Here is a 22,606-nt window from a genome sequence, read left to right as displayed (position 1 = left end):
TGGAATAATAGAAAATTAAACGATGCATGTAAACGAGGCGAGACTAGATGCCAATGAGATGTAAATGCAAAACGATCTCTCACCACACACAAGCAAGACTCTCATCTCATCATGCCAAAGCCTAGTGGAAAACTAAGCTTCATTTTTTTGATGTCAAGGATCTAATTCTCCCAAACTTGCCATATTTTCCCAACTGCCTTGCCATTCCAAATATCATTTAGGGGCTAGGAAAATTCAGCCTTGTGTTTAGTAGGAGTGAGAAGTACTTTATTCAGATCATCAACTTCTTGCTGTTCAAATTTAAGAAGAATCTAATTGTTTGGTGTGTTCTATCTATAATTTTTTATGTATTGATGCTTGAACAGTGCAGTACAGAAGAAATCCTTTTGCCTCATTCTCCCTGTGCTTACTCTAGAAAAGATATCCAATTGGTCTCTTTCCACAAATAGGTTTTTTTTTGTAGATAAATGTACATTTCTGCAAAACAAAATGCACTACTTTCATCTCATTACAATATTTAGAAATAATTACATAAACAAAAGGAAATTAGTTTGCAGGAAGGAGTAAAGAGCAAAGCAATTGCTTTGTCTGCATTAATTATTAGCACAGAATTTAACAACACATGTTGGATAAGGTTAACACTAAAAATTAGACTCAAATTCTCAAATAAGGTCACAATTGCTAACCTTAAAATCTGAGAGTCTCCGACCAAAACACAGCTGGCTGGATTTGCTCCACAAAACATTGTCTACACTTCTACTGAAAAGGTATGTATGTATGGAAGAGTTCATTGGCGATGCACTGCGGGACAATTTGACCAGTTTGAAAATAAGCAGATTTTTTTTGGTCCACCCACAAACTGCACAAATGGAGGCAAGAAATACTTTGATCCTCATGGAAAACAGACAGTTAATAACTTTTAATATGATTTGTCACAGTAATTTGCTTTATTTGATTACCTTTCTTTCAAGTGATCATTCAGTTCAACATTGTATGTTTGTCTTCATTTTTGATCAGCATGTATGTATGTCTAGGGCTCATCTGAGACTGTTTGAACAGGATATTCTGAAAAGAACTGCTTCAGTGGCCAAACTGTGATTTATACCCAAAGACCAAAGAGTTCCAAAGGACCAAGCATCAGATTGGGCCTTTTCCCTTAAAGCTTGGTTAAGTAGCCCCTTTGCCCTGATATTTCTTTTGATAATGTTTAATTTACTTCAAGCATTAAGATTCCCGTTGCCTACTCCTGATCTGAGGTCATCTCCAAAACTCTTTGAAAAGCCGAATTGGCTTTTAAAGTGTTAAGAAATGTTTTCTTTTAAAGGTAGACACCATTGTATATATCATTCTTGGTCATATCAGTGTTATAAATATCTTTTATAACTATCAGATCAACTGGTGCATTCAGCTTATCCTTAAAAAAAAGGGTCTCAGAAGGGAACTGTTAAACAAATGAAAAATAACTACAGCTCGTTAGGAAATAATATGCAATATTTTCATCAACCATCCTGTGCTCGTGGCAATCAAAACTGGCCCAGGGGCTCACATTATCCTCTTGTGCAACCAGGAATAATGCTGGCTCTTTTTTGAAGATGTGAGACATTACACAGCACACTGGTCTGCACTTTTGTTCTGAAGTTCTATCCTCTGGAAAACTAGATTTTAAAATGTAATGATTAGTGACAGAAACACTACCATCTTAAATGTTCCTTGATTATAAATAGAGCTTTATATGTTATCTCAATCCAACGTGGCTTAGGGTAATTTTTTTTTAATGTAGATAACTAATTAACATTTCTAAAAATTCAAAATTAGTTCCTAATCCTGATCTGTTGGGAGTAATTCATACTTTTTCAGTAACCTGCCCAAATGCTGTTGAAAGCCATCCATATTTAGTTATCAGATAGTGTCAGTGCTGCGATTCTGTCAGATAGTTAATTCTTTGTATTGCTGATGGATTTGTAACAATGAGCTATGTAACGTTTTTTTTAAGAAGAACACATTTGTTTTTCTAGCACACCCATGATGGATTTGTTAATTTTCCTTTGTGGCAAGTATCATTTGAATCCTTCAAATCATACTATAGAATTGATGGGAAGGGAGAAGAATCAAGTCCAGTTCAAACCCAACACATTGATTGGGGCAGTTGAAGTGGAGAAAATTATTCTGAAGCAGAAAAATATAGAAGAAAAGAAAAAGCCTGTATCAATGATGCCTGAGGTTAGTAAAATTGATTAGTACATCATAATGGTCATAATGACACTTGCAAATGTTTCTAGTATTGAAAAATGTTCTTGATTTTCTAATAATTAGATTTTAAGTGAAACTATAAGTTCAGATGCAGAAAATAAGGCAGTGATATGTAGAGGCAGGGTGTCCGACCAGTTGTGTTTTTTTGGTATGAAATCCAGTGTGTTTGAAATCAAAGTAACTTGTGTTGCATGTGAATTGAGTTTCGTCTCGTTTAAAGACCATCACACTCAAAGCTGGCCCTCCTTTTATAACTGTTCCCACACTATTGCTGAATTAATCGCCATTAGAAGTTTCTACTAATTATACTCGTTTTTGGACAAAATTATGGTGTGCCATAATAATTAGAGTAGTTTTTTTCAAGGTCATTTTCAGCAATGTAAAATCTGATTACTAAAGTTGCCCTCTTATGTAGATTGAGTCATTTTTGTGATTAGCAAACTGCATTACTTTTACACTCTGAACCATATCAAGGAATACATTTTTAAGCCTGTGCTTTTTATTTTAAAAAAAGCTTTATGTTTTAAAGGTAACCGATTACACTGGCCAACACACATTTCACATTCTGTAATATAGATATAATTAAGGAGAAACACAAAAGTTAAAGGACTTCCTAAATGAGTGTATTTTTTTTCCATTATTCATTCATGGGATGTTGATGCATTATTCATTCATGGGATGTTGATGTCACTGGCTAAGCCAGCATCTGTTGCCCATCCCTAATTACCCAGAGGGTAGTTAAGAATCAACCACATTGCTATGGATTGGGAGTCATGTGTAGGCCAGACCAGGTAAGGATGACAGGATCCTTCCCAGAAGGACATTAGTTAATGATATGGGTTTTTCTGACAATCAGCAATGGTTTAAGGTCATGAAGAGACCCCTAATTCCAGATGCTTCATTGAGTTCCATGATTTGCCATGACAAGATTTGAACCCAGGTCCCCAGGACATTTGCTGAGTTTCTGGATAAACAATCCTGTGATAATATCACTATACCATCACTGCCCTTTTTTTCCTAAGAGGCAGCTCACCAGCTTTCTCAAGGTCACTTAGGGATGGGATATAAATGCTGGCCGCCAGTGATGCCAACATCCCGCACATGAATTTTTTAAAAAAAGTTCAGTTTGCATCCAGATTGCTGATCGTACCCTGAGTGGAAACTCAACCCTCAAGGGTTTGACTTTGAACTTAAAAAGAGTGTGCACATTTCTTAAGTTCTATTAAGTGGTATTAAGAGCACAACCAGACAAGCCATGTATTATTAAATGGTAGAGCATACTGAAAGGGCTGAGTGGCCTAATCCTGTTCCCAAGTTCCTTGTTCTTGTATAAGGTTCTTTGCCAGCACTTAGCAAACCAGATGCCTCTACAGCCAAGGAGCGGTAAGGGGCCGGGCACATGAAAACACCACCAAATACAAGTTCCCCTCCAAGATGTACACAATGTTCTAGCTGGAAAGTATACTGGTATTTCTCCATCAGTGCTGACTCAAAGTCAGAGTGGTGCCAGCATTAGAAGACTGTAGGAGTTCGTACAAGACAGAGTGCACAGGTTCAAGGTGACTTACCACAAAATTCACTCCAAGCAGAATGGAGGCATATCGACTGGGAGATTCCCACACAGTGCCATGCATCATTTGCTTTTTAAACTACTATGCATGTGCAGCTGCATAAAAATGTTTAAAGGGCACCTGAATTTACTTAAATCAGCTGTGCACTGCTTAAAATCAAAAGGTGTATCACTGATTATGACCTTTTCCAAGGCTTGTAGGCAAAAGCAATAAATTCTGCCTTTGCCATTGATAACCATAAACCATGGATTTTTTAAAAAACTAAACAATGAATAAGAATTTGTAGTCAGCGCACAGCATTGTTACTTGTTGCTGACCTCAAAAGCTGCTGACAAAGATCTAGTGATCTCTGTGGTGCAGGCTTCCCTTTTTCCTGATGGCAGTTTAAATCTGGTGCCAAATAGAGGGATTTCCACATGTGCAGGAATAGTGATGTCAATAAGCAGATAGGGACTCTTTTGAACTGTTCTCACACACTGCAAACTTGGAACTTAAAAACACGTCGACACTTTCGCATTTTAATTTAAGGTTTCAAATAATTGAATAAAGTATTATTGGATTAGATTTAGATGGAAGGTGAAATACCAGTATGAGGTTTTTTTTACAAGGTGAATTTTAAAACAATTTTTTGGAAAAATGTCACATTCCATGAATATTGTATTTTCTTTTCAGGGCTCGTAAATGTGACTAACAATAATTTGAAGTTAGTGCATCATCTAAAACCCAATTAATTGTGTTAAACAAGACATAACATTTTTCAGGACTTCTGTAATGAGGCGAACGGTATAAAAGTAATAGTTTATATCCGTTCACTGGCAATCAGGAATTACAATTGGGTTGAGAGTGGTGAGGGACCTTTTTAACACTGCATCCTGTACTGAAGAGTTAAATCCCTGACAACAGTATCTGAATTTCCATTATATATTTCATATGTGGAGGCTTCTGAAGTTACTGTCAATTCCAGTAGTGTAAAGACAGTAAATTTCCATCATGTCACTCTCCTTACCTCCACAAAATCTGGACCAATCTGTCAATAATGAAGTGTTTTCTAACAGTGATTGACTTTTTAAATGAGAAACTTGAAAAGTCAAGAGTTAGTATATTCATCCAGAGTTTAAAAGCTTGGAAAATGATTATTTTGTCCAATCAAGAACACTAAATGGTATACCAGATCATGGTTTCAGGAGGTCCTGTTTCAGATAGAATTTGATTACCCTTCTCTGTATTAATCTTTATAATCTCTGTTTTGGTTACCTGATATAATTCAAATTTTTTTCTTTGAAAGGCCTGAGTTCCTTTAACATGAATTGTGATAGAGCTGAGTTTATCCTGTATATCCTCTTTAACCTCCAATCCAAGTGTTGGCCTCTAGATTTCACCCTGTTACCCATTTGTCTTGTGTTCATTGTTGGTAGTACATTACTTCTGTGCATTTATACTTTCAATTCAAATTGGCATTTTCAAAATCCAGCCATGCCTAATCTTAATCTTTTATCCAATGAAAGCAACTTCCATTCTTGATGTCCTGATGTTCCTAAATATAAATTATAGACTTATTCATTTCTCTGTGTGATCTCCTAGTTCATCAAAGTGACATGCAAAAATTGCACATACTGTTTTCATTGTTGCCTCATCAGTAATCTATATGATATTAAAAAATTGTCTTAAACAGCACTGATGTGGATGACTCAATTTTCAAATTAACAAATCAAAACTTCAAGTGTAAACTTTGCATGACTTTGGAATAAAGGTGATGCTATTTTATACTTCTGGGCTCTCAAAGTCTGAGCTTGCGAGGACACTAAAAGATACCCTCAAATATCGGCTATGTGACAACACTGAAATGAACCTTGCATGGGACATTAATCAAAGAGCATGAATTTTTCACTAGTGGAAGACTTGAGGTTCTGTAATTAACCATGTATTTTTTTCTCTTGAATCTTTCAAAAATTGACTTTGTTTTCTTATTTTCATTTTTTGTGATACAACAATATATTTCATGCTCTAAATAAACTTCTTTAATTTCCTTTTCAAACAATTTGTGATGTACCTTGTTGTCAGAGTCACCCTAATTTGGTATTAATACCTGAGCTAGAGTCCAGAACTTAAATTCAGCACATTTTAGTTAGATGGGAAAACAAATGTTGGTTCATTATTTATTTGAAATATGTTTTACTTTTACCTGCCTGAAAATTATAATGATAAGACAATTCTAGTGAGAATTGTTCTGCGGTACAGTCACTGGACCCGAAACATTCACTTTGATTTCTCTTCACACAGGCTGCCAGACCTGCTGAGTGTTTCCAGCAAACTCTGTTTTTGTTTCTGGTGAGGATTAGGTTGTTCTGGTTTCCTTGAGAGCCTTCTTTCATTTTGTCTGAACACAAAATATGATGCAAGGATATTAGAGTTATTATTTTTCTCTCTGTCAGAAGGCTTTTTTTGATGAATGTGGAATCATCTTAGTTCTAAACTTAATGAAATCTTCAGATTGTGCATAACATTATTAATCTTTTGATCCTCCTATCTTGGATGAGCATTTAGCAATTAGCTGTTGCTGAAAACCTCAATGTGAGAAAACTATTACATATATTTTCCAAAGGGAAAATCACGGTACCCAAATTTCGATTTAGTGTAACTCATCCTTAGTTTGCACAATAGTGAGCAATTACCTGAATCAATGTATTTTAAATTGTAACTATATCAGCACTTTCAACTGACAAACCATCTTTTTACTTTCAGCAAACAGTACGTGTTGTAGTAAACTACAAGAAAACACAGAAAACCATAGTACGTGTTAGTCCTCTTGTTCCTCTTCAAGAACTCGTTCCAGTAATCAGCAATAAATGTGAATTTGATCCAAAAAGCACTATTCTCGTCAAAGACTTTGAGTCTAAGGAGCCCTATGACTTAACAAAATCTCTAAAGGAGCTTGGCATACGAGAGGTATATGCATTGGACACTAGTGTAGGTATGTATCTGCTTGAAGTTCTGGTTGCAGAAATTTGTGGCACAATGATTTCTGGCATATACCTTTGGTGTAGCTGATCATTTTTAACAAAGTATGTATTAATTTAGAAGTTAAACATCCATTGGATCTTTGATGCAAATACACATCCCAAGCTAAAATGAAATTGTTAATCATACAAAAATGGATGCTGAGACAGAAGTGGAATGATTAACATCTTGATTGAAGAGGCTGATTTAGTGCAGAGCTTGAAAGGAGATTAGCTGGAAGGAGAGACAGAAAAGTTCAGAGAATCCCAGAGGCTGGGCTGCTCAAAACATGGCTGCTGCTGATGCGGCTAATGAGTGGGTATAAATGAATTAGGAGTGGGCTCTTAGTGGTAGTGTAGCCTCCTCTGATCCAGAAGCCCCAGTCCAAGATCCTACCTGCTCCAAAGGTGTGTCATAACATATCTGAACAGGTTGATTAGAAATATCCAAAAAAAAACAGGAGATTTTCATGGTGGGATGATGATACCATGGAAGAATTTAAACATGAGGATGAGAGTTTTATGCAGTTTTCTGGCTTTTGGGACTCCTAGTCAATCTAGCACAGCAAAGACAACAGTGATCACTCTCTACCTTTTCTTTGTGCATGATAATCTGGTTATTTTGGTACATAGTACCTTCAGTTCAGCATAGCCATGCAGGAAGCAACTGGAGTGGCCTGTGTGGTAACTTTGATTGTAGGATAGCTGCACATATATGCAGTTTAGAGGGAACGTTGAAAAAAGGAAGTGATGAATGAGAAGGACAAGTTGATGATTGAAAGAAATGGAGAGACAGCCAGTAAATAATGGCAGTGGTTGATAATAGAAATAGTAAAGATGAGGGTTTCTGTAACAAATGGACAGAGGTGGGAGATGTTAAACTTATGATAATGTCAGCCATTATGATGGTCGATGTGTAAGAACAGAAGCTCGTTTTGAGGTTGCGTTTTTGAACGATTGAATAATGATTGAGGCTGTAAGAGATGGGAGAAACTGAGATATATGCTGTCAACATGTGGAAGATAATCTATATCTGAAAATGATGTTACTATTAGGAATAAGAGTAACAGTAATTGTTTATGAATTATAGTTTGTAATTCAGCATTATTCTACAAAGTAACTGAAAGCTGGGTATTTAAAGATGTGACTTCCAACATTTTTTTAGGATTCTCCCAGGCTAATTTTCAAGATGGATCCATTCAGCAAGGTAACAACGTATTTAAGTGTTTGTCTAGAGATTTTCATAAACTACAGATTTTCACTAAAGTTTTTAGATTTTCTGTTGTTTTAACTGAGACTGAAGTTATGCCATACTCTCATGTATAGGTGTAGCCCTCAGTTGCTGTTGCACTTATTCTGTTTCCTTTTGTTTTCATTTGCCACCATTGTTGTTCTCCCCTTCTTGCTCATTCTCTTTTTTTTTAAATACATATTCCTAGCTCATACTCCCATTTCTTAGCAGACACGTCTGCCGATGACATCGGGTAAATGATGAGAATGCAGTGATACCTATTTAAGTTCAATCCATGGTTATTTCTTGTGCTGTTATATTCTTTACAATTCAGAATCTAATAGTAAATTATAGATATTTACTTGAAAACTATTTATTTGATAGATCATCTAGTTTAGCTGCTGTAGTAATTAATGTACAATTAATTAAAAATGCACTATTCACAGCATTGTATTAATCATTGACACAAACATGATGTGCACTGTGCAATCAGTATTTACTACTATGTTCTCTAACTTTCGACAAATTTACTCAATGTTTTAGGACAATTTCACATTCCTGCAAATGCAAATCTGGAGAAGGAAAATAAAGGTTTCTTCAATGTGTTTAGACTGAGTAAGAAGAAACGTGAAAAAGTAAGCTTTTCATGTGGATTTTTAATAACATTTCTAAGTTGAGTCTGTCAGATTAGCTGGTTAATGCAGAGTAACAGAAGTTCTGATGAAAGGTCATTAACCTGAAATATTATTTCTAGTATTGCTGACAAAGGGGACACGCAGTTGAGATTTTTGTTTGTCTAATACTCTTCAGGACAAGCGTAAGAATGACATATTTCAAAGCAAGATTCAGCATCCTTTCCTCACATAGTATAAATTACTTCCTTGTTTCTTCCTTTGTTGAGTCCAAAATGAAACAATTCCAAGCATTTTTCTTTTATCAGCAGTATACAAGTTCCATATAACTAAGTGATGGTATGTTAGATAAAAACAGAAAATGCTGGAAAAACTGAGCAGCTCGAGCAGCATTTGTGGAGAGAAATCAAGAGTTAACATTTCAGGTCCAGTGACCCCTCCTCAGGACTATTTTGACTATATGTTAACTCTGTTTCCTTCTCCACAAATGTTGCCTAACCTGTTCAGTGTTTCAAGTATTTTCTGTTTTTATTCCCCTCCAGAGAACCAGCACAACAGAATTATGATTTAGTACTATCGTGACAGGTCTGAGCAGTGATAACTTTGCATGAAGTCAGCTACTAGCTTTCTCTACTTCAACTCTCTGGTAGCAGCATTCATACTGAAAATTTTACAATTTTTCTGGATTGCACTAACTTTTAGTACAAAAGGAATTGAAAAGTAAACTTTGATTTAATTTCCAGCCAGCAAGTGCTCCTGCAACCCCACTAATAAGCCAGCAAAGACCACTTGGCATGAGCAGTGCAAGTGCTTATTGCCCAACATATGAATCGAATACCTTGCCTTCAGATCTGCCAAAGAAAAGACGGGCACCTGCACCCCCGCTAACTGTATCACAGAGTTTTCCAAAAGATTTAACTCAGCAATCATCGACTAGACCAACGTCGTATGTTTTTCCTGATGCGAATTCTACTGAACATGTTTTGCAAGTGAGTGCTTATGTTTATATAGCTAGTTCATCAGTCTTAATAGAGCATCTTTGCATAGCATTGGCTTCAGGTGTATTACATTTTTGTCATTTTCTGGTTGATGGAAAGGTTGGTGCTGTTTTGTCTGATATAAATTATCACCATTTGGTACTGTAGATTATGTGCTTGCTAACAGCTGTTTGAATGAAACATGAAAACCTTTGGTAACTTTGTTATTACTCCCCGTCTCATTGCACAAAACTCCAAAGCATAAAATAAATTTAGATTTCTAAGCTTTTATTTTATAATGTACCTTTAGCTTTTCCACTCAACTTGATGTAATTAATTGAGGAGATTGCTGGTATCTTGGCCAAGATCTTTCTCTCCTCATTAGCCACTGGAGAGGTCCTCTAGTCAAGAGGGGGAATAAGGGTAATCCAGGGACCTATAGATTAGTGAGTCTCACATATGTGGTTGGGAAGCTATTGGAGAGAATTCTTAGGGACAGGATTTATGTGTATTTGGAAAAGCATGGTTTAATTAGGGACAGTCAGCATGGCTTTGTGCGGGGCAGGTAAAAACAATGACTGCAGATGCTGGAAACCAGAGTCCAGATTAGAGTGGTGGCAGATCATGCCATAATAACTTGATTGAATTTTTTGAAGAGGTGTTGAAAAGATTTGATGAAGGTAGAGCAGTGGATGTTGTCTAATTGATTTTACTAAGGTTTTCGACAAGGTCCCTCATGGTAGGCACATCCAGAAGATTAAGATGCATGGGATCCATGATGACTTGGCTGCATGGATTCAGAATTGGCTTGCCCAAAGAAGGGTAGTGTTTACCTGAATAGGGCCGTAGTAGTGGAAGGTTGTTTATCAAGCTGGAGGTCAGTGACTAATGGTATTCCATAGGGATCTGTACTGGGACCTCTGCTATTTGTGATATACATAATTGACTTGGATGAAAGTGTAGATGGGTGGGTTAGTAAGTTTGCAGACAATGCAAAGATCAATAGAGTTGTGGACAGTATAGAAGGTTGTCAAAGAGTGCAGCAGGATAGAGATCAGTTTTTAGATATGGGTGAAGAAATGGCAGGTGGAGTTTTATCTGAGGAAGTGTGAGGTGCTGCACTTTTGGAGATTAAATGTTAAGGAAAAGTATACAGTTATGGCAGGACCCTGAACACCATTGATGTACAGAGGGATCTTGGGGTTCAAATCCGTAGCTCTCTGAAAGTGGCCACACAAGTAGATAGGATAGTAAGGAAGGCATATGGAATGCTTGCCTTTACTGTTTAGGAAATTGAGTACAAGAGTCAGAATGTTATGTTGCAGTTTTATAAGACTTTGGTTAGGCCATACTTCTAATATTGCATTCAATTCTGGTTGCCACATTACAGGAAGGATGTGGAGGTTCTGGAGAGGGTGCAGAATTAGAGGGCATCAACTACAAGGCGAGGCTAGAAAAACTTGTGTTGTTTTCTCTGGAGTGTATGTTTTAGAGCATTATTGATATAAAGAGCTTGTAAAATGCTTGGACATTTATAAGGTTAAAAGATAGATGCCTGTATAGGTGGCATTTACCTGAATAGCTATGAATAAGCTTTTACTTTTGAAATATTTCACAGTAGTACATTACACATTGAAGTACATTTATTTATTTGTAATTGTGGTTCCACAAGTTTTCTGTCTTGAGGCATCACTAATGGTACCAAATGGAAGGGTCTACTATTAACTGTATAATGACGACAGAATGAGCTTTGAAGATTAGAGAAAAATCTTTATATTTGAATGTACTCTTCAACTGACAATATAAAAGATTGTTTTATAAATTTCTGTTAAGTCTAATCTACTCCTATTTACCTGAGCTTGGGTTGTTTCTTTTGTAGTTGAGCTGCTTGAAATTTTATGGAACACTCCTTTCACTTATGCATGAACAGATTGATTTAAAAACGTTATGACCCACCTCCAGGATAGGTGGCTCTTAAACTAGTGCTTCCCAACACACAGGTACAGACACTGTTACTATGCCACAAGACCCTTACTATTTACTTGTCACAGATAAAAGATTAAAGATTTGGAAAATCACAGTCAGTATTTAAATCTGTGCCATGAATTGAGCAAAGATTAGGTGTGCCTGTTGTGCATGTTATTGATGCAGATGAATGATAAGCAGAAGGTCCTACAATTTTGGATCTCCTTAACATACAATAGGCAATTTGCTGCTGGCAATTATACTGCTTATAGGTTGCTCCTTGTTTGAGAGAATGGGAAATCAAGATATTGCAACAATATCTTAAAGGGCATGTTTGGAAGTATTGGGAGTGAAATGGAGCAGCAAGTTTCAACATGAGGGAAATTTAAGCAGTACCAATATTGGCAGGAATATACAATTACGTAATCCTTTCAAGACTCAAAGCTTTCAAGACTGACTAGGAAAGTGCAGTGCAAGAACTGCATCCAACTTTCCGTAGCTCCAGCTGAGGATCACTTTGAATGTCATCATAAATGGCTTCCTGCCAACATACATCTCACAGATTCTGATTGGGTCAAGGAACTAGTTATGATGGCGCTAGTTGAGACAGAAGGTTGTGACAACATTCAATAGATCCTCTTTATGTGGAGTGCTACCCTGCATCTAGAGTGAGTGATGCCTTCCAAAATAAAAATCCATCCAAACAAAACAAAGCAGGCAGACCACCAGCAAAAGAATTGCCAAGTTCATTATTAAGGTTAATCCAGCTGCCAGCCATTTGCAGCTCTCATTGAGTCTGTGCTACTGATGTGGGAGCCTCAGTACTTGGCAGCACAAGTTAGAAATCCCAGGCATGCAGTGTTCCAAATTGTATGGCAATAAAACGCTTAAACGTTACAGGAATCTTAACATTTCCCCCTGTATACATGTCATTCGATTGCCTTGTTTTCCAAAGTTTTTTGATTCAGAAAGGTCGAGACTTTTTAAAAACTTGCTGGGTTTTGCCTTCTGGAATTGTTACTGGGTGAATTTTTTTTGTTTTGCATTTATCCTAAATTGTTGAAAATGTATTGAATGCCATACTTTGCTTTGCATATCACATTAAGGGGAAAAATGGAGGTCAGTGCAACAAACGTCTTAATTTTAATCAGATAAGAACTATTAACATCATGTTACAGAGCAAAGGAGAATAATTATGTATCAACTAGGCATAACTATTGTTTCTGTATGTATTTTAAAATTTATGTTCTTATACTTGGAAAACAATTATTTTGTTTTGAGTTTGAATATCCTGAATAAACCCAAAATTGTCGTACAGTTGGGAAAGAATTTTAAGCATTTTTATTCCTACCATGTCATATTGTGACATCATGGTTTTTGTTCATTCACTGAATGCTGGCATCACTGAATAAGCCAACATTTATGTCTATCTTTAATTTTCATTGAGAAAATTATTATGAACCTCTGCATCTCATGGAGGGTAGATAAACCCATAGTGCCATAATTAGGGAGTTCTAGGATTTTGACCCAACAACACTGAAGAATGGTGCTTATAGATCCAAGTCAAGATGGTTTCTGACTTGGTAGGGAGCTTGTGGATGGTGGTGTTCCCATGTATCTGCTGCCCTTGCTCTTCCAGGAAGAACATTGCCCTTCTGATCAGGGATGATAAATGATGAAGCAGTTGAAGGTGTTTGGGCCTAGAACACTACCCTGAGGAACTCCTGTATTAGTATCCAGGACTGAGATGAATGAACTCAAACAACTACCACCATCTTTATTTATACTAAGTATGCCTCTAAATAGGCACACAATGCCTATTTACTCTGGTTTTCAAACAAGCTTCTTGATATTATACTGGTTTAAATGCTGTGATGACATCAAAGGCAGCACTCTCATTCTGCACATTAAAGTATCACTGTCACTCACACCTGGAGGTTAGCATTTGATTTATGTTTGGATGGAAGTGTAATGAAATCAGGAGCTGAGTGACCCTAGAAAAACTCAAACTAGACATCAATGAGCAGGTTATTGCTGAGTAAATGCTAATTGATGGCACTGTCAATTGCCCTTTTCATCATGTTGTTAATGGTCAAGAGTAAGTGGCCGGGTGAGAATTGATCAACTTTGATTTTGGACAGGACATACCTGGCAAAATGGAAAATTGCTCAGTTATCTACTAGTGTTGTCAGTACTAGTTAATGAAAATATTCTAACATTTGAACTTCTCACTTTTCCGGACAGTTGGAAAATTATGTGAAATGTTTGTTTTGAAATCCTATGTAGGAAGACCGGGCCAAAACGTATTTACAATCCTATTTGATATAAGCAGCACAATTTTTGTTACTTTGAGGTGTTGTTTTAGGTTATCTTTACAAACTTACTCACCAGCTCATTATATTCATTAATACCTGATACACAGCTCCTGATGAAGGAGCAGCACTCCAAAAGCTAGTGCTTCCAAATAAATCTGTTGGACCATAACCTGGTGGTGTGATTTTTAACTTTGTCCACCCCAATCCAACACCAGCTCCTCCATATCTTCATTAATACTAGGTTCCTATTCGTTCATTCATGGCCCTTTACAAACCAGTTGTTTACTATAACACTCTTTCTTTCTTTCATTTACAAAACCATGTTTTGTAGTATATTTACTATCATAAGATAGACCTAATTAAAACAACCCTTTCAACCATTACTGCTTTTTCACACCTTCAATTCTTATCAGCCTTTGTTACAAGCAGTGTTTAGGCCTAAGCTACCTCCTGAGTAGATGTCAATATCATAAACAATACCATCCCCATCAAGTCTCCACAAATCATAATAATATCAGCCCTTGCCAAACGTCCCCGAAACCCCAAACAGTTTCCCCAATTAGTATGTACATGTTAGATAACAGCCTAGTTGAAATATATTTCTTTAAGAAACTAACTGTCAAAACAGCACTTAAGTAAAATTGCTTGACTGAAACTCTCATCCGCAAATAGTAAGCAAATCTTACAACACAGCTGCAGTATCAGTTTAATATGCTTTACTCTTTTTTTTATTAAGTACTGGTGCAATTTCTAACTTATGATGTGGACTGGGGTGGACAAAGTTAAAACTCGCACAACACCAGATTTTCATCCAACAGGTTTACTTAGAGCACTGAGGCTTAGTATTTTTACCAACATTTACTAACTTAAAAGACAAAAGGTCTCATACCTCTCAATTATGCAAGCAGACCAGACAGACACTCTTAATCCCATCAGAAGTAACAGCCAACTTTCACATGTTTCAACCCATCTCCGGTCTCCCAGGGCAGAAGCCCCTCAAACTTTTCAGTACTATGGATGAAAATGTAACATCATAGTAATGCAATTTTAATATATGTAAGAACTGTATCTAAAGGGGCTCTTGTAAGAACTGTATTTTGTGATTCTATTGCCACCTTGAAATTGTGCTGCTGCTGTTGCTAAATGAAAGAGGCTATTTTTGCCAGTCACTGACTTTGTTTATTATTTGAACACAATCCCTCAGTTCAAAAGTAACCCTGTTGAGATTTGCTTCAGTTATTGGCATGTCTACTTTAAACCTCCTTCTTCTTAATTAGGTATAAAACATGAATAGAAAATATGAGTAATTACTTCTATTAATGCCCTGCTGAATAAATGTTCAGAATTGAAGTAAAGTTATTGTCATCCCATCTCTTGAGCTTAAAAAATATATTAATTCTCATTTGGTATTATCAACCTTGTAAACTGCATAACTCGACCACAAGAGGACACTCTTGAAAAGAGCAGAGTATCTGTAACAATTTCCAATTCAATTAGCAAAACCTGCATTTTTCAAGTTCCCAATTATGACAGCTACAAACATTTTAGTTTTGATTAGAAAGTGACAGATGTACGTAAAACTTGCAGTCTAAACAGAGACAGAACTCCTTAATTCCCTCTCTCATCCAGAATTGGAAAAGTTCATCGATTTCGCTTCTAATTTCCACCCTACCTTCACTTCCACCTGGTCTGTCTCTGAGTCTTCCCTTCCCTTCTTCGACATCTCTGTTTCCATTTCTTAGCATAGACTGCCCACTAATATCTGTTATAAACCCACCAACTCCCACAGCTATACATCCTTGCACTGTTTCCTAGCAAGACTACATTCCATTCTTCCAGTTCCTCCGTCTCCATCGCACATATTCCCAAGAGGCCAGCATCAATAAGGGAGCTTCCAAAATGTCTACCATCTTCTTCAACCGAGGATTCCTTAGCACCATTGTCAGCAGGGCTCTCAACTGGGTCCAACCCATCTCCCGCACCTCCAAACTCACCCCTCTTTCCTCGCGCAATAGCGATAGGAAAGCCGTTGTCCTTACCTCCCGTCCCACCAGCATCCACACGCACAAGATCATCAGCCGCCCTTTCCGCCACCTACAGTGAGATGCCACCACCACCAGACACACATTTATTCCCTTCCCCTCTCTTGAATGCCTTCCGCAGGGACACTGTGGTCCACTCTTCCTTCATTCTCAATATTTCCCTCCCAGTGGCATTTTCTTTGCAACTGTCCATTTCCATCCTCCCTCCTCAGTATCCAAGGGCCCAAGCATATCTTCCAGCACTTTACCTGCACTTCTCACAATCTAGCCTACTGCATTCACTGCTCACAATGTGGTTTCCTCTATATTGGGAAAACAAAGCTTTGCGGAACATCTACATTCTGCATGCAAAAAGACCCCGTGCTTCCAATTGCCTGCCACTTTAACATGCCACTGTGTTCTCTGGCCAACGTCTCTGTCTCAGGCTTGCTGCACTGTTCCAGTAAAGCTCAGTGCAAGCTGGAAGAACAACACCTCATTTTCCGCATGGGGTCCCTACAGCCCTCCAGACTCAATACCGAGTTGAATAATTTTTTTGGGCTTGATCTCCCCCATATCCTAGCAGTCTATCCCACACGTAGACTGCCATTACATGCTTCATATTGTCAGCCATTAATAGTCTCCACTAACAGCTATTCACCCCCTTATCCAGATCATTATTGACTCCTTTGTCTAATTGGTCTTCTGTCTCTTTGGGCTCTATCCCTGACTATTGTTTACTCCTTACCTCTTCTCCATGCTCCCCACCCCACCACCTTCTGCAGATAAGCCAACATTTTTCCAGCTACCAGCATTTCTGAGGAAGGCTCACTGGACATGAAAGATTAACTCTGATTTCTCTTCACAGATGCTGCCAGACCTGCTGCTTTTCTAGCAACTTCTGTTTTTATTTCTGATTTACAGCATCTGCAGTTCTTTCAGTTTTTAAAATCATTAATGTCACTGCAGTAGGTCTGATTTTACTCATTGTTCCAACAGTTATACAGAACTTCAGAATGTTACCCCAATCATATTCAGTGCATTATTTGAACTTACGTCATTAATAAATAAATCTGAAAAAGTTTAAAGACACTTTTTGTTTTGCAACATTCGCATGTTGGTAATTTTTTTCCAATGTGATTGTTTGTAGCAATTTGAATTAAAAGACAACCAGCATAAATTTATGAAAGATAAGTTATGTTTGTTTAACTTTGTTGAAGTAATAATGAAGGTTTTTGAAGGTGGTTTGATATTGTGTATATGAATTTTCAGACTGCTTCCAATGAAGTATCACTTCATAGACTTGAACAGATTTGAAGCACATGGCATTACTGGGCAGTAACCAATTTTATATGAAATTTAGTAAGGGGACAGAAAGCAGGGTGAATCATTGCCTTTCAGACTGGAAGTAAGCACTGGCCGCAGCTGGAGTATTGTAGTCAGTTCTGGTCAAACACTTTAGGAAGATTGTCAAGGCCCTAGAAATGATGTGGAAGAAGTTGTGCCAGAATGGGACCAGTGATGAGGGATTTCAGTCGTGGAGAGATACGAGAGAATCTTGAATTGTTTTCCATGAAGCAGAACTAGGCAATGGGAGAATGGAAAATTGTTCAAGATCATGTTGCATTTTGATAAAATGCATATAGAGAAACTATTTCCATTGGCAAAAATGTCAATAACCATAAGACATAGTCTAAAGCATCAGAGGTGACAGGATAAAAAAAATTTCCATATCATTAAACCATGCAATGTATAGAAGGGTGGCAGATGCAAATTAATAATACATTTTGAAAAGGGAATTGGATAAACATTTCAAATTCAAGCACTTACACAGCTCTGGAGCAACATTCCCTGGAAATATGCAAACAAGTTGCTGTTCAATTGTAGCATACAGTCAATGACTTCAAACATTGATTAATTAGAGAGATCTTCTAAAGAGCCTATGGACTGAAAGGTATACTACAATGGAAGAATAGTATTACTAATTTCTATATTCTACATTGACCAAACTGTTTGCAAGCTCTGTCTCATGGGATACTGCAGGAATTGTATTTGGGATTTAGCTGCTTATAATCTATATTGATGAGGGAACATCATGCAAGGTCACTTTGTAAGATACACAACAGTAAGGGCACAAAGAGGCTGCAGAGGAATTATAGATAGCTAGGGTGAGTGAGCAAGAATATGGCAGATGGAATGCAAAATGACAAAATCCAAGTTACATAGGAAAAGAAAAGCAAAATAATTTTGAATAATGAAAGAATGGAAAATGTTTGTATTCAGAGGTACAGTGGTGTCACAATGTAAGCATGCTGGTATAGCAAGCAATTAGGAAGGCAAATGACATGTATTCCAATTCTTTTGTAATGAAAGATAACAAGTCTTTCCACATTATGCATATATGGGCATTGGTGAGGCCGTATTTAGAATACCTTGTAGTTTTGGTCCCTTTAACCTAAGGAGGCCATATTTGGCCAAGAGAGGTTGCATCAAGGTTCCATTTCTCTGCTTTCTAACAAAGGAGGAAAAAGCATTGTGATGTTTTCGATGAAGAAATCTGTCCAGTCTCTCACTGCACACTGCTTGGCTCCAGTACTTATATGAACCTTTAGTCTAGTTATCCCCTTGCATTGACTCCTACTGGACAGAAATGCAGGGTGTATGGTAAGGTTTAAGTAGTTGTGTCAACCTTTTGGGAAGTATGCTCATGACATTATCAGCATATCATTGTGTGTGAACTAAGGGTATAAAGATTACATGCTCCACCTTAACGTGGTTCACTTGCTTCATGGAAGCATGCTGCTCTCTATGATTTCATGGCTTAACTTTAACACAGACACTTATGTGCCTGTGAATGTAATATGTATATAGTAGGAAATTTAAATATGGCATTACCTACGCCTAAATTCTTTGGCTACAAAGGATAACATTGCTTCTTCAGGTAAAGATACCCTGCTGGTGCCAAAACCCACATCGTAGGCCTGATGCACTGTGGGCTGGTATGTGACCTGTATTGATAGCTTTGTACTCCTGGAGCAAGGATGCTGCTATCTATATTTGAGACTGGAATACAGGTATTGCCTTGTGCAGCCTTGATCTGCAGTCTGTTAGCGGGCTGCAGCAATAGCAACTATCGAATCCTTTGAAGAGAATGGAAGCCATGACGGTTGGATTGTTCAGTTTCTTAACTAAAGCCTCAAATGTCACGATCAGATCTTGCATCCAGGTGGAAGCTTTAACTGGTGCATTAATTCTCACAAGTTTAATTTTGCCTGCACAATGTTGGTGCTGACCATTACAGCTACTTTGATGTTGTACCAGTTTATGTTTGAGTTTTAAATGGCTTTTCTGGAGAGATATGCTGGCTTGCTCCATATCCTTAAAATCTCCCTGATTTCTGAGACTGGCTTGTAATGCTGGAGGGCTCGTCTGGCCTAACTGTTTGGAATATGATTATGCATGTCCCTAGTTGAGAGTTGGATGATTCTGACTCTGCCTGGAAGTAGCACATCTTTTCCTTTTTGTTCCTTCTACCTCCAGTGCGATGGGTTTCAGTCATCTAGATACACCTTTGTGAATAAAAAGTAGTCAGTTAGAATTTGTGACATTGTCCATCCTGAAGTAATTCATAGTGAAGGAGATAGTAAATCTGGATCTCCCACCAATGCATTTAGAAATTAAAAGTGAACATCACTCTTCCCTGTCTTCATTCCACCTCTCAATTTGACCTGCACTCTGATCAGATTGTTGTAGCAGTTCAAGCAAGGCTTCCTCTGCTTGCAGGATCAAGGAGCAGAGGTTTGAGACTTAATCTCCTGGTGTTGTGGACCAACTTGTCTTGTAAAGACAAAAATGGAGATCACTTCAGTTTGAAGTCATTGATTGTATGCTACAATTGAATAGCAACTTGTTTTCATATTTCCAGGGAATGTTGCTCAAAAACTGGAGAATCTTGAACAAATAGCCATTGTGAATGCATAATGTTGGTGTACTTGGGCCAAAGAGTGGTTCATTGTTTACTCTCTTGTACTTTCAGAATCTGTAACATGTCTGCTTTAGCCAGCATTACTATACTGTTGTTTTTCTTTCTATCTATTTGTTAGAACATGACAGGTTCTAGCAGACAAAGAACGGGGTCACTTGGTGGTGAAGTTGCAACTACAAGAAAAACCAAAAGAAAGGCTCCCCTGCCTCCAACTAAATTAGGAGATCAAAATCCCCAAGATAATAAATCAGGTGATCATATTTATTTTTACTTATTTTTCAGTAAGAATGTTAATTTGAGTAATACAGTAGAACTTAATTAATTTGGTCGTGCTATAATTTTAATATTCCAATGTTCAATGTTAAACAATTGCAAATAAGGGGAAAAATTTATTTCTAAATTCTGTAGCTTCAGCTTTTTTGATGAAAGTACACATATGCTGAAAAAATGTTTCATTTTGTTACAAAAGACAATGAGCTACTTTTCCAATCTTTTTGTTTTAATGCTGCTTTTATTAAGAGTATATACCATGATATTAACATTCCATTTAGCTCAGCTTTCCAAACCAAAATATTGATGTATACAAGACCAGAATTCAGTTTGAAATACTGCTGCATGTAACTTCCAAGATAAGGGCTGTTGTATAATATTTTGCCATAGATGGAAAATTATTTTACAAACAGGAAACATAAATTAAAATAGAAAGTATGAATAAGTTAGGCATTTTCACATTGGCAGCCTGTAACTTACTGAGCATAGCAAAGATCAATTGTGGGATCTAAGCTGTGTATAGTTTATATTAATAGGTGAGGGAACAAGAGTAATCAACTAAAGTTTCCTGATATTACAAGTTTATATGAAAATGTAAGCAGAGATGACACAGTATGCTGCAGACAGATAAAGACTTGCTCACTGAATAAGCAACAGGGTGGAAGGTGAAGTATAATGGGAAGGGGAAAGCAGAATAAGTTTTTTAAAATTTAATGAAACGTTTACATGTTGGTATACATAGAGGCTTGACTGCACTAGTACAAAGAACACAAAGTTATAACATTGGTGTAAAAACCATTAGAAATCCAAATGGCATGTTGGCCCTAATTATGAACAGACTGGAATATAAAAATAAGGAGGCCTTGCTACGGTTGGTGAGACTGCACAGAGCACTCCAAATGCAATGTGGTCTCCATCTGGAAGGCAGGATATACTTGCCATTGTAGTTTCCAGCAGTTCATAATAATAACTCTGTCATGAATGACAGGGTTATCCTTGATGAAAAGCTAAGAAAATTCGACATTTACATCTCTCTAGAGGTTAAAATGCCACAGGGTTTGATGGGGTTCACATAAAGATATCATTTTCCCATGCTGAGAAATGTGGAACATGGGATCACTCCCTCAAGATAAGGGGTGAATTATTAAAGTCTGAAATGAGGAGACATTTCTTCATTTAGTGTGCTGCCAGTCTTTGGAACTCTCTACCCCAGGACATTGTGGACTGTATTCAAGGCTGCAAAAGGTAGATTTTCAATTCTTCATGCAAAATGCAATAAGTTAGATGATCAGTCAAGATTATATTGAATGGTGGAGCAGACGTGAGTATGGACTACTTCTGCCCCTTTTTAAAAAAATAACTTGTATTTCAGTCATGGGAGCTTGTCATGATATTTTATTGTTTCACAGATTTATACTTCATTACTTTATATGCACTTGGGAGAATATGTTCTAAGCTAGAACTCATCACTCAATCAAAATAAAGTATCTGGAATTTGTCTATAGTACCACCTTAAATTCTCAATAGTCTACTGATTTGTGATATGATATTGTCTGTATGTTAACTTGGATCTGCACATCTAGATAGAAGGAAATTATAGTTTGACACAATGCCTTAAATAAAGGAATTTTTTAAAAACTGTTTTTCATGTCAATCAGAAATTCAAAAGGCCTGTTTCAACACAAGCGTTAGTGAGCAGTAAAATTCCAATGCATCACCAATGCAAGGCTAGGGTGAATCAAGTCCAAAGTCCTTTTAGTGTGATTCCACTTGATTACATCAAGAAATGAGTATCCTGCCCATTTCCATAGTGCATTTTCTGGCTACCTCTTAAAACAAAATTGGATTTCCTTCTGCTTGATTAACATGTTAAACTGCTACAGAAAGAAGATAAATGACAGAATTGATGCCAAGTTCTCAAGTTGACTCAGTTAAAAGGTTAAATCTAGTCACAGCTGCCCTCTTGAGGTGATCTAAAGTACTCCATGTCACTATTCCAAAGTCGTGAGAATTCTCCCAATATTAGGATCAATATTTAACACTTGAGACCTTGGAGTGCAGGTAGATAGGATAGTGAAGAAGGCGTTTTGTATGCTTTCCTTTATTGGTCAAAGTACCGAGTACAGGGGTTGGGAGGTCATGTTGCGGCTGTACAGGACATTGGTTAGGCCACTGTTGGGATATTGCGTGCAACTCTGGTCTCCTTCCTGTCGGAATGATATTGTGAAACTTGAAAGGGTTCAGAAAAGATTTACAAGGATGTTGCCAGGGTTAGAGGATTTGAGCTACAGGGAGAGGCTGAACAGGCTGGGGCTGTTTTCCCTGGAGTGTCAGAGACTGAGGGGTGACCTTATCGAGGTTTACAAAATTTGAGGGGCATGGATAGGATAGAA

The 22,606-nt window shown here is 37.3% G+C and overlaps 1 protein-coding gene across 6 annotated transcripts in view; it reads left to right on the top strand.

The window, feature by feature from the left end:
- cobll1b (cordon-bleu WH2 repeat protein-like 1b) overlaps window positions 1–22,606 on the top strand; it is a 171,395-nt gene that overhangs the window by 113,435 nt on the left and 35,354 nt on the right. For all 6 annotated transcript variants that reach the window (XM_072579483.1, XM_072579482.1, XM_072579481.1 and 3 more), the window contains 6 exons: window positions 2,016–2,220; window positions 6,564–6,792; window positions 7,983–8,024; window positions 8,592–8,683; window positions 9,424–9,669; window positions 20,062–20,194. In XM_072579483.1, coding sequence (XP_072435584.1) covers window positions 2,016–2,220; window positions 6,564–6,792; window positions 7,983–8,024; window positions 8,592–8,683; window positions 9,424–9,669; window positions 20,062–20,194 — 947 coding nt within the window. The remainder of the gene's footprint in view (window positions 1–2,015; window positions 2,221–6,563; window positions 6,793–7,982; window positions 8,025–8,591; window positions 8,684–9,423; window positions 9,670–20,061; window positions 20,195–22,606) is intronic.

This window comes from Chiloscyllium punctatum, chromosome 10 (assembly GCF_047496795.1).
Source record: "Chiloscyllium punctatum isolate Juve2018m chromosome 10, sChiPun1.3, whole genome shotgun sequence".
Lineage (NCBI taxonomy): Eukaryota > Metazoa > Chordata > Chondrichthyes > Orectolobiformes > Hemiscylliidae > Chiloscyllium > Chiloscyllium punctatum.
This window is presented reverse-complemented; position numbering and strand designations above follow the sequence as displayed.